We start from the raw sequence: 12,327 nt of genomic DNA, 5'->3' as shown, positions 1-12,327 counted from the left end.
CAAAAAACAACATATATGATAGAAAAAATGTTCTCTTTCTAATGAAGATGATTGAAGGTGATGAAACAGCTCTCTGTTTTCTCACCTTCAATCATCTTCATTTTTATTTCATTAGAAAGAACATGTTTTTTCTATCATATATTGTTTTTATGATGATTTCTTTTCAAATAAGGCTGCAAAAATCAGAGGGACATCTGGACCACTTGACAAAGAATGACCCTATTCTATTGCTAAATGTTTGTGTTCATTTAATAGTTTACGTCCATTGTGTTGCTAATTGAATTGGGCAGTTGCAAAATAGTATCAAGACCTTATTTTTTTCATGATACTTTAGTTGAAAAGCATAAATATTTGGGGTCACAAAGTTACCAAATGCAAATATCTTGTTTTTTCTGTAAGGAATTTGGGGGGGGGGGGGGTTTATAAGGCAGTTTTTCTGCTTCTATCTTCCAACATTCCTGTGTGTTGGACATACCTGAGGGGAAACAATCACCTGGGGAAAATGGGGATTTGGACCTGAGTTTCCTCAAATCTGGTTTAGTAATGCATCCCCCTCCACCAAGCTGCCTTCCCAAGGCCTTTGCAGATCAGGAACTTTAGGAAATAAAGTCAGACTCCTGCTTCTGTTTTTCTCCAGACCACAGTTCCTCCTGCTGGATTGAACTTCAACCGTTTCACAGAGGATTCCCTTTTGCGACATGCCCAGTTTGTAGTGGAGCAGGTGGAGAGCTACGATGAAGCTGGGGATAGCGATGAGCCTCCAGTCCTCATCACACCTTGCATGAGGGACCTGATTAAGCTGGCAGGAGTCACCTTGGGGAAAAGGTAGGAGGGCAGTTGGGCTGTGTGTATGTGCGGGCTGGCTGGCTCAAGGAAAACGTCTGTCTTGCAACAAAATACATTCTCTGCATTGGTCTGGCTTTAAGTGACGGCACATTCTCGACCATGAACTGCAAGGTTTTACTGGTAGTCTTACAACCATTAGTGATCAAAGTTCGAATGGCATTCAAAACAGTGACTTATGACTGTTTTTCACACTTAACGGCCAGTGCAGCAGCATCCCTGTGGTCACACGATCAAAATTCAGACCCTTGGCCACAAACTCGTATTTTATGACAGCTAAAGTGTCCTGGGGTCATGCGATTGCTTTCTGCAATCTTTCTGACAAGCAAAGTCAATGGGGAAGCCAGATTCACTTAACAACCGTGGTACTAACTTAAGAATTGCAGGGGTTCACTTAACAACTGAAAGGTAATAAAATGGGGCAGAATTCAACAATTGTCTTACTTTGGCCATGGAATTTGGGGCCAAATTGTGATTGTAAGTCCTATATTACACTGAAACAATTTGCATCATTTATTCAAAACTAACTCTTGTTTGGGAAGAGCAAGAATTCTTTATGGCACCTTTGCCCAGCTACAGATCCAGCTTCTCACTCATCAGCTGTATGGTAGCTAAGAAAATATTTGTAGAGTGGCTGCACAATTTGAGGAAAATCCCCCCCCCCCCAAAAAAAAAAACATTTTTTTTGGTCTTTCTATCCTCAAAATGAAAGGAAATGAGCCAAGGTGGCTCAGAGGTTAGAGTGCAGCACTGCAGCCTACTTCAGCTAACTGTTATCTCAGCACTGGCTCAAGGTTGACTCAGCCTTCCATCCACCCAAGATGGGTAAAATGAGGACCCAGATTGTTGGGGGCAATATGCTTACTCTCTGTAAACCACTTAGAGAGGGCTGTAAGAACACTATGAACCAGTATATGCCGCAAGTCTAAATGCTACTGCTAAATGGAATTATGGAATACTTGTAAAAAATGTTTGAAATGATACATGAAATGGCTAATATGTATATTGGTCAACATTTGAAAATAGATCATATTATGAAGTGAACTAATTTATGAAAAAAGCATATCTCAGAATAACCTTCAATTTTCAGAACTGCAAAGAGGATAAAGTGGGGGGAAAGTATATAAAGAAGAGTAATAATACAGTGTTTTTGATTGAGGATAATGCATTTTGTTATGGAAAAATACATAAATTGAATTTTGCTTCCTCCATTCCCTTTTTTTCAAATGCAGAAAATTATGGCTCTTTGCAGCTATTTCATAAGGATAAAATCCAAAACATGTAATTTCCTTTCCTTTTCTGTATAATGTTGGGTTTTTCTGTTTTCAACAACTCTTGCCTTTCAGCTTCACATAAGATGTAGACAAAAATCAGGAGCAAGCTATAACTCCTTTTAGTGGAAAATTTGAAATAATTCAACTAGTCAGTGACTTTCAGTACTAATTTTGGGCAGATAGTATGTTTTACTTAATACTCCAAAATACTTTAACAAACAAATTAAACTATATGTAGTGTTATAAAGTAACAATGTAGTGATAAAATATGGTAATATTTTAAATATTGTTTTATCATATATTTTAATATTCTAAATACAGTATACCTATTTGTAAGAAATAACTCCTTTCCCCCCCTTGCTTCAAGATTTCTAGAAATGTTGCATATCCAGTGAGGACAGAGTCTTGTAACTATTTTGAAACTGTGTTTCTAGTGTTTCAGTTTGTCCCAGTGCTACCCAGTATACTGTACCCAGATAAATCTGGCAAGGACCTAATTCGTCCCTGTTTCTTCTCTCCAGACGGGCTGCAAGGAGACAGGCTATCAGGCATCCCACCAAAATTGACAAAGATAAAGGGCCTACCAAGGCCACCACAACCAAGTTGGTCTATTTGATCTTTGACACTTTCTTCTCTGAACAAATTGAGAAGAATGAAAAAGAAGACGACAAGGAGAACGCTGCAAAGCGGAGGCGCTGTGGAGTCTGCGAGGTAGGGGGTCGGGGTTAGGTGGAGGAGGCTGGCATTCAGTCTTTATGTCTTTCACTCCTTTCTGATCCCTTTCTTTTGGCCTAGTGTGTGTGTGTGTGTGTGTACACATTTATATTTTACTGCTGCATTGCTTCTAGCGAGAATATCCTAAATTATGCTAGCATTCAGTGGTCAAGTTCACAGTATAGTCCACAAATTAAGGTCAACTTTTCTGGAATTTTTGTTATATGTTGCATGAATTTGAACCATGATAGTTGATTTGGATTGTGAGATTTTAGCCACAAGCCTGCACATTCAACAATGGTTTCTATGTGAAGGAAGTTAAGCCATCCTCAGACCATTTGCTCCTCGATCCAGTTGCATGCTTCTTTTTTTCCTTTTTCCAGGTTTGCCAGCAGCCAGAGTGTGGTAAATGCAAAGCTTGCCAAGATATGATTAAGTTTGGAGGGAGTGGAAAGTCAAGACAAGCCTGCTTGCATCGGAGGTAATTATTATTTTTATTTTCATGATACTTGAGATCAGAAGAGCTGCCAGCTCCTGCCAGCTCCTCAGATTAGGTGTTAACAAGCAAGGGAAAGGCAGTCTGAAAATCCTTCCATTAATTGGTATATGAATAAGATTGTTTCTGGACTTCATAACTATAACTGCTTTGAAGAAGACAGGTTCTGAACCCCCACCCCAGAGAATCTTGTTTATATTGTATCATTGGGGCTGGTAGGGAAGCAGAATATATTCTGCTTCACCAGGCTGTTGGCAACAGATGGTTTATGGAAATTTTCCCCACCTTCCAGATATTTAAGACTGCAAGACTCAGAATGGGACCTTTCCTTGCTCATCTAAAGCAGTGGCAACCTTAAAATGTGTGGACTTTAACTCCCAACCAGAAAACATATAGAACATGGTGGCTCTTCTTTTGGGAGAACGGAAGCTAAATTGCTGGACTCTTCAATTGCCAACTTCATATACATATTTGTCTTTAACTTCAGGTGTCCCAACCTAGCTGTGAAAGAAGCCGACGAGGATGAAGAAGTGGATGATAACATTCCTGAAATGCCCTCCCCAAAAAAGATGTTGCAAAGCGGGAAAAAAAAGCAAAACAAGAATCGAATTTCCTGGGTGGGAGACATCATCAAGGTATGGTCTCTCTATGAGAAAGAGCAATTTCAGAGAGGGGCGGTGTACAAACCTAATTAATAATAATAATAATAATAATAATAATAATTAGAATTAGAATTAGAATTAGAATTAGAATTAGAATTTAGTTCAACTTTGAGTTGTACTGGGGGAAGCATCCTCTTCAGTTTCACAGCTGTTATCCCAGTTTTGTGTAAGTGGATAGAGAAGTAGGCAACATGTTTAAGGGGGCTGATAATCCTAGATAGTTATCCACATTGTTTTCAGTTGAAATCTAGTTTTTGCCTTTTTAAAAGGAGTAGTAATAACAGCAGAAATATTCCCATAAATGCTAGGGGTCTGCTACTATCTGAGCAGTTCAGAGAAATGAAGGCCTTTACTTCTAGACAGTTTTTCATTTGTAATAGAGTAATACCAAGGCAAATTCATAATTCCTTTTCTCTGCTGAGATATAGTGATAGCGAGAGAGCAAGTATGGCCGATGTCTTACTGTGCTTTTTTTTTCCTGTTACCACTTTTGGTTTCTTATTTGCAGAGCGATGGCAAGAAAGATTATTACCAGAAAGTGTGCATTGATTCAGAGACTCTGCAAATTGGTGATTGTGTTTCTGTGAGCCCTGATGACCCCACAAAGCCTCTCTATCTTGCAAGGTATGTCTACGTGGAGAGAATGTACTTCTGAACCAAGGCAAAGTTGTTGGATCTGAGCTAATTTCAGACTTTAGTGTTTTTTATAAAAACCGTCCAAAGATTGTGGTGCTTGTCTATAATTGGGGCAGAGGGGAGGCTGTAATCCTGCATACCTAAAATGAAGCCCTATTGGGCACACTTACTTCTGAGGAAGTACTGCACGAACAAATAAACATAGATTTAAAAAACTGTAAAACAGATTGCTTGTATGTTTTGTATTATACTCCATTTCTTCATATGTCTTTCCAAGGTATTACATATACTGATAGTTGTATTTTGCTTTTTGGTAGTCAGAAAATGATATCTGCATCATTGTGTAACTGATTGTATACATCATACTAAGCCATGGCTTCTTTAAAAGTGGTTGGAGATTGCAGAAACTACTATGGCCTGGATTTATACATCACTCTTAAGTCAAAACCAAACCAGTCTTACTGCAGCTTAGTACAACTGGCAGACCTGGTTTCATATCTGAAACACTTTCAAAGAAGTGACTGTGAAACTGAGCAGTAATCCCAAAAGCCTCATATTTCATGTCTCAGTCCGAGGCCCCCTGATGTAAACCCTTCTCTTTCAGCCTCATTACATGGCAATCCCATTAAAAGCCACAGTACAAAAAGACAGTCACGTTCTTATATAACATAGAAACATAGAAACATAGAAGTCTGACGGCAGAAAAAGACCTCATGGTCCATCTAGTCTGCCCTTATACTATTTTCTGTATTTTATCTTAGGATGGATATATGTTTATCCCAGGCATGTTTAAATTCAGTTACTGTGGATTTATCTACCACATCTGCTGGAAGTTTGTTCCAAGGATCTACTACTCTTTCAGTAAAATAATATTTTCTCATGTTGCTTTTGATCTTTCCCCCAACTAACTTCAGATTGTGTCCCCTTGTTCTTGTGTTCACTTTCCTATTAAAAACACTTCCCTCCTGGACCTTATTTAACCCTTTAATATATTTAAATGTTTCGATCATGTCCCCCCTTTTCCTTCTGTCCTCCAGACTATACAGATTGAGTTCATTAAGTCTTTCCTGATACGTTTTATGCTTAAGACCTTCCACCATTCTTGTAGCCCGTCTTTGGACCCGTTCAATTTTGTCAATATCTTTTTGTAGGTGAGGTCTCCAACTATCCAGAAAGAATGATAGGCAGTATGGTATGCCTCCCATGCACAAGCTTGGGTGGTAAGATTCGGAAAGCCCAAGCCTGAGTGCTCTTCCAAATACAGTGATCCCTCGATTAGCACGGTCTCGATTAGTGCGAAACGCTACAACACGGTTTTTCAAAAAAAATTAATTAAAAAATACTCCACGGTTTTTTTGCTATACCACGGTTTTTCCCACCCGATGACATCATACGTCATCACCAAGAGTCACTTCTCTGTCTCTTTCTCTTTCTTTCCTGTCATTCTCTGCTTCAATCATTTTCTTATTTCTCTTTTTTTCTCCACTTTTTTCTATCATTTCTCTCTCTCTTTCTCTCCCTGTTGCCGGCGTGGTATATGAGAGAGAAAGAGAGAGGCAGAGGTCGGGCGCATTACCGGGAGGTGGAGGCGGCGTGGGGACGCTGGGTGCCGGGGACACCGAGGAGGGGGTGGACGTAGCCTCTCAGCTGCAGAGCCGAACAAGGGCGGAGGCAACGGCGGAGTCCGGCGCTGGGGCCATGCGGGGCCGCTCATCCAGGGGGGCGTGGACTGGCAAGTCGCCCTCCTTTCTCTCTCTTTCTCTCTCTTATACCACACTGGTAACAGGGAGAGAAAGAGAGAGAGCGGAGGGCACCTTGCCGGTCCACGCCCCCCTAGATGAGCGGCTCCGCATGGCCCCAGCGCCGCCCAGGCAAAGGGGAAACCCCAAGATCGCTTGCCGCTTGCCGTATTGCAGCGAAGGAGGCGAAGCAAGGCTCCAAGCTGCAATACGGCAAGCGGCAAGCGATCTTGGGGTTTCCCCTTTGCCTGGGCGGCGGGAAGACCAAGGGAAGGTTCCTTCAGCCGCCCAACACCTGATCCGCTCCGCAGCGCGGCAGCAGCGAGGAGCCGAAGATGGGGTTTCCCCTTTGCCTTTACCCCATCTTCGGCTCCTCGCTGCTTCCGCGCTGCGGAGCAGATCAGCTGTTGGGCGGCCGAAGGAACCTTCCCTTGGTCTTCCCCGCCGCCCACACGCAAACTCCACCATCTGCGCATGTGCGGCCATGAAAAAAATGGCGCGCATGCACAGATGGTGTTTTTACTTCCGCACCACTATAACGCGGAAATCGATTAGCGCGGGAGGTCTTGGAACGTAACCCCCGCGCTAATCGAGGGATCACTGTATTGCCGGCCAAACATTCATCTGGAAAGGGTTGTATGATCTGATTCCCAAACAATGGGAAATCTTACATGTAAATGTGACATTTGTATTCTCATTGAATTAACATCCTACCCCATCCCCTTCTCCTAGAATCACGGCCATGTGGGAAGACCCCAGTGCTGGGCCAATGTTCCATGTTCACTGGTTTTGCCGTGGCACCGATACTGTATTGGGAGCAACATCTGACCCGCTGGAACTTTTCGTGGTGGATGAATGCGAAGATATGCAGTTGTCTTACATCCATGGCAAAGTCAATGTTCTTTATAAGGCTCCTCCACAGAATTGGGCTTTGGAGGTATGTTGAATCATCTCACTATTTGGGCATCTATTTATTCATAGGGTTTAATTTTTAGGCTTATATTCCACCTTTCATATACCAGTTCGAAGTAGCATATAGAGCACACCCTTCTCCCCCTCCTACACACACACACACCAATAAAATCAGAAGACTGTCTTTCTGAGTTTGTAGTTTTTCTTTGTGTAAGTGTTTTTTCCCCTTTTTGTCAGTTGTATGGTGGATGGTGATGCTATGAAAGCAGTGGAAGAAACAGATTTCATTTTTCCTTTTTATAAAATCACATTGTGGGGATGATGGGCAGAGTAAAGGAAGCGTGTGAAGGCTTTCTGGAAGTGTTCCTGTGTTACTCTATCATTTTCCCCTTCATCCCTGGAGATTGCACTGTGTTTGATGCCTGGGTGCTTCATTCTGACAATGTGACTCAAGAGTTGTACTGATAAACTACAGTACAGGGTAGCGATGACATTTCAGAGAGTGTGTTTTCCCTGGTCCCTTGACTCAGCAGCAAATCATAGCCCAAGGAACTGCCTGACCTCTCCCAAGAACCTCTTTTTCTTTAGCTTGGCGCCAGTCTTTTAAGGCAGAGCTTCGCAGGCTTCCTTTGCTTGCAACCCTGGACACTATAGCCATTGCAACTTGAATCCTTGCCCTTCTTATGCATGAGTACAGCTACTGACAGCAGTTACTGCTGCCCCTTTTTTTAGCCCACAAATTGCCCTTATCCTGTAACATTCTTCTGTGGAATTGCTGTTGGATGAGTTCAAAGTGGATGCAAATGGCAGCTGATAGCTACAGTCAGTAAGAGACCAAAATCCATATAAATCCTGGCAGAGGACTCAGACACAGAAGTGGATTTAGTGAGCTTTGCTGGACTATACACTGACTGTTGAGTTTTTCATTCTGATTCAATGCAGAGATTTATTAATTCTAATACAGGTACTCTGACTTACGACTGGTTGCTTAGTGAGCGTTCAGAGTTATAACAGAACATCCAAAAAAGCATGACCTGGCTCTGATGACACCCCCCCCCCCCCACTCCGAGCAATCATATTCTGGGTGCTGGGTAGCTGATTCATGTTTATACCTGTTTGCAATGTCCTTTGGTCACAGCAATTTACATTTTTGCTGAAAACCAGCATTCATTTCTGATTTTCTGCAAAAAAAAACAAACCCCATTGCAAACAATGGCTTTGCTTAATGATGGTGAAATTCATTTAAAGACAGCAGATTCATTTAATGAATGTGGTTGATTCACTTAACAACCACTGGGGGGATTGTAAAATTGGGTGAATCCCACAAAGCTCCAGAACTCTATATCACTTCTGGAAGTTTGCTCTTAATGTAGATTCTGTGTCTCTGTAATAATTGAATAACCAGTATGTAATTTTTTTCTCTTTCTCTTCTTTCTCCTCAAATATTTTCATAGGGAGGACTTGATGTGGAGATCAAAATGGTGGAGGATGATGGCACGACCTATTTCTACCAAATGTGGTATGACCAAGAGTATGCTAGGTTTGAGACTCCACCAACAATCCAGCCCACAGAAGACAACAAACACAAGTTAGTGCACACCACTAAGTGGCATGGGAGCCTGAATTAGAAAATTAATAAATGTGCAGATTTCTACCTAATCCTAAATGTACTTGGGACAATGTCTGCATTAGGTTCCACTCAAGAGTTCCAAGATAGTATGCAGGCATTCAGTCTCAAGAACTGTTAATCAGATTACACTCAACTTTCTCCCAAAGATAGCAGGGATGAAGAAATGAGCATTTATATTTTTGAAAATATATAAATGATTCCATTCTTAAGCTCCTTGTGAAACAGGAAACGGGGGTAAAAGTAAAATGCAGGCAGTTTGAGATTATTTGAAGAATACCCGCGGGGACCGCCTTCTGCTGCATGAATCCAAGAGACCGGTTAGGTCCCACAGAGACGGCCTTCTCCAGGTCCAGTCAACTAGACAATGTCGTTTGGCGGGTCCGAGGGGAAGAGCCTTCTCTGTAGGAGCCCCGGCCCTCTGGAATCAGCTCCCCCCAGGGATTTGTACTGCCCCCCCTCCTCGCCTTCCATAAAAGCTTAAAGACCTATCTGTGCCACCAGGCTTGGGGCCATTAGGCCCTTGCCCCTTGGCCAATAAATGTATGTTTTGCGATGTGAATGGGAATGAATGATTTCAAATGTTAGTAGAATTTTAAAGTTTTTCTAGTAAAATCAATTGGATTTTTAGATTTGTACATTGTATATTGTTGCTATATTTGTGAGCCGCCCCGAGTCTTCAGAGAGGGGTGGCATACATATCAAATAAAATTAATTAATTAATTAATTAGAAAGCAAAAAGAGCAATTGGTAGTAAATCAAGTAGCATTATCAAGAGGTTGGAGATATATAGATTTTAAAAATATTCATGTATTGCAGGCTATCAGTTGGTGGTTTTGCTTCAGATGCTCTGAATTGCTTGCACAGATTCAAATGCGGGGGGGGGGGGGAGACCTGGGAGGTAGTGAGGTAATTTGATGATATTACCGTTTCCCCAATCTAAAACAGGCATCTTCTTCTCCTCTTCCAGGTTCTGCATGAGTTGCGCCCATTTGGACGAGGCAAGGCAGAAGGAGATCCCCAAAGTCTCTGAGTCTCAGGAGGAGTCGGAAGGGAAAATGTTCTACAGCATGGCAACAAAAAATGGGGTGCAGTACCGAGTGGGAGATGGAGTTTTCCTTCTACCAGATGCCTTCCACTTTAGGTTGGTTTGTAAATTGATTTCAGCTGGAACAAGAGGGGGCTTTTTTTTAGGCAAGGCTGGGTCACCAAAGAATTGCTGATGCCCCAAAAAGGCAAACACGTTTTAAAATAGTGTATAATTTGGGGCTTAATGGTACAAATATGTCATAAGGGAGAGTTAAATTTATTTCATGAGGAGAATTAAATTGATATTTACTTAAGGATCCACTGTTGTAGCAGGATATATTTATCAGGGAAGTGTTAGGGAATTTTCAGCTAAGTAGGATGGGTATATGTTCAGTCAGATTAATAGCAAACTGATGGAGGATGAGGTTGGGGAGGTTCAAGAATGAATCAGTCTGGTTAAAGAAGGAGATGATAGAAGAATTGATTCACCAATCAACTGTCTTGTATATCAGTTATTTGCCTCCAGATATGTACGTAAGTCATTTGATTAGATGTCCATGGCCTGAAAGGAAGTAGGAAGCACCTCCAGTTCACAAATTTTTTTCCATTCTCATCCCCCCGCCTCACTCACTAGCCTGAGGCTGACCAGCCCGACCAAACGTCAAAAGAAGGAAGCAGTGAATGAAGAGCTTTATCCTGAACATTACCGCAAATATTCTGAGTATATCAAAGGGAGCAACCAAGATGCACCTGAACCATACCGCATTGGCCGAATCAAGGCAATCTACTGCAACATCCGCAGCAGTGGCAGGCCCAATGAAGCTGAAATTAAACTGCAAGTGTACAAACTTTACAGGTAAGTGGCCATTACAATCTTGTTGGCAACCTAGTAGAAAATAATTTCCGGTTGACCCGCTTGTGTCAAAAAATAGTACCAGAAAACAGAATAATAAACTTAAATAGATGCATGATCACACAGAACTGGGTTTCTGTATGCATATCATTAGATGGAATTACCATATTTTTCAGAGTATAACAGGCACTAGAGTATAAGAGGCATCTTAGTTTTGGGAGAGAATCTACTTACCAGGTATTCATCCAACTAGTGTCCTTAGTCTGGTCATTTTCGGCACATTATTATATCCCTTGGTTAGAGCTGAAAAAACATTTTTCTGAGGGAGTAGCAATAAAAACAAGCCCTAAAGAGCTGGGAAGATCATTAGCACCTTGTTAGAGCTGGGGGGGGGGGGGAGTTATAAAAAAGCTACACACCCAAATTTTCAGCCTCTTTTTGGTGGTGGTGGGGGAGATGCTTCTTATACTCTGAAAAATATGATATGTGTCAGTTACTCAGGGCAAAGGCTTAGCAGTCTGGGCTCCGTCTGTGGAGCAGAAAGCTGTTAAATAAGCCAAATGGGTCACATAGCAGCATGCAAATTTTGCTGCTACAATGGTTGATGACTAGAGCAGAATAAAAACAGAATAGGTTAGCTCGGGGGTTTTCAAAATATGTTTGAATTTGATGGGTTTCATGAGACAGGGCAAAAAGAAAAAAGTTCAAAAAAACACAACCAGGTGTATCCGTAGGAGTTTTTCTAAAGTGTGGTGGAACTAGCAAAGGCGTATTACCTTATATTAAGAAACCTACTCCCATGTTTGTGTTCATAACATTGTTTTGCTTCATGTTCTGAGAATTTGGGTGTTGTTGGGTTTTTTTAACTAATAGCTTCCGTGGTTACAGTCAGGCAATACACTAACTGGAATCTAAACAAATGTAATAATAGGATGTCTTACAGAATAAAAATATTACCAAGCATTTTCCCCCTCTTTCTCAGTCTGTCTCATTTCAGGAATTTAAACTGGACTGGGAGAGAGTTTAGCCCTATCTACCCAAGGTCCTCTCTTTGATTCTAAACAAACCATAGACTTAGAATGAGTGTGCAACCTGAGATCCCAGATTTTCGTCCAACTTCCTTTTTTTTAAGCCTCCAGAGCTGAACAGTTACCACAAAAAATGGGGTTGTAGAGCCTGTTTGTCCTGGAGCCTGTTTTTTAGAGATTGCCTGAAAATTAGCTTAATATAATATTTCGAAACAACAACCATGTGAAACTAATTAGCAATGCTTTAAAATCCTGTCTCCATTAATTTCCATCATTACCCTTAATTGGTGCGGCTTTTCAGGGCCCACAAAGGGTTAAATGAGTCTCACTTTCTTTGTTAAATATAAATAGGAGGGAAATAACTGAAATGCAATGTATTCTTCAGTGATTATATTTTCCTAAAAAGGATTTAAGAGTCCCTGAATTCTGCTTCCATCACCATAGTTTAACTGAGAAAAACTCATTCTTTTCGCATTGTGTAGGTGTTCCTGGGTTTGATGCCTTATCTCCATCA

General features: G+C 41.4%; 1 protein-coding gene across 1 annotated transcript in view; it reads left to right on the top strand.

The window, feature by feature from the left end:
• Positions 1-12,327, top strand: part of DNMT1 (DNA methyltransferase 1) — a 44,404-nt gene that overhangs the window by 22,279 nt on the left and 9,798 nt on the right. Inside the window, exons 14-22 of the mRNA XM_070741465.1 lie at positions 638-825; positions 2,639-2,828; positions 3,215-3,312; positions 3,815-3,962; positions 4,498-4,613; positions 7,097-7,301; positions 8,731-8,864; positions 9,874-10,047; positions 10,567-10,788. Of these exons, the coding sequence (XP_070597566.1) occupies positions 638-825; positions 2,639-2,828; positions 3,215-3,312; positions 3,815-3,962; positions 4,498-4,613; positions 7,097-7,301; positions 8,731-8,864; positions 9,874-10,047; positions 10,567-10,788 (1,475 nt within the window). The remainder of the gene's footprint in view (positions 1-637; positions 826-2,638; positions 2,829-3,214; positions 3,313-3,814; positions 3,963-4,497; positions 4,614-7,096; positions 7,302-8,730; positions 8,865-9,873; positions 10,048-10,566; positions 10,789-12,327) is intronic.

Source organism: Erythrolamprus reginae, chromosome 2, assembly GCF_031021105.1.
Source record: "Erythrolamprus reginae isolate rEryReg1 chromosome 2, rEryReg1.hap1, whole genome shotgun sequence".
NCBI lineage: Eukaryota > Metazoa > Chordata > Lepidosauria > Squamata > Dipsadidae > Erythrolamprus > Erythrolamprus reginae.
This window is presented reverse-complemented; position numbering and strand designations above follow the sequence as displayed.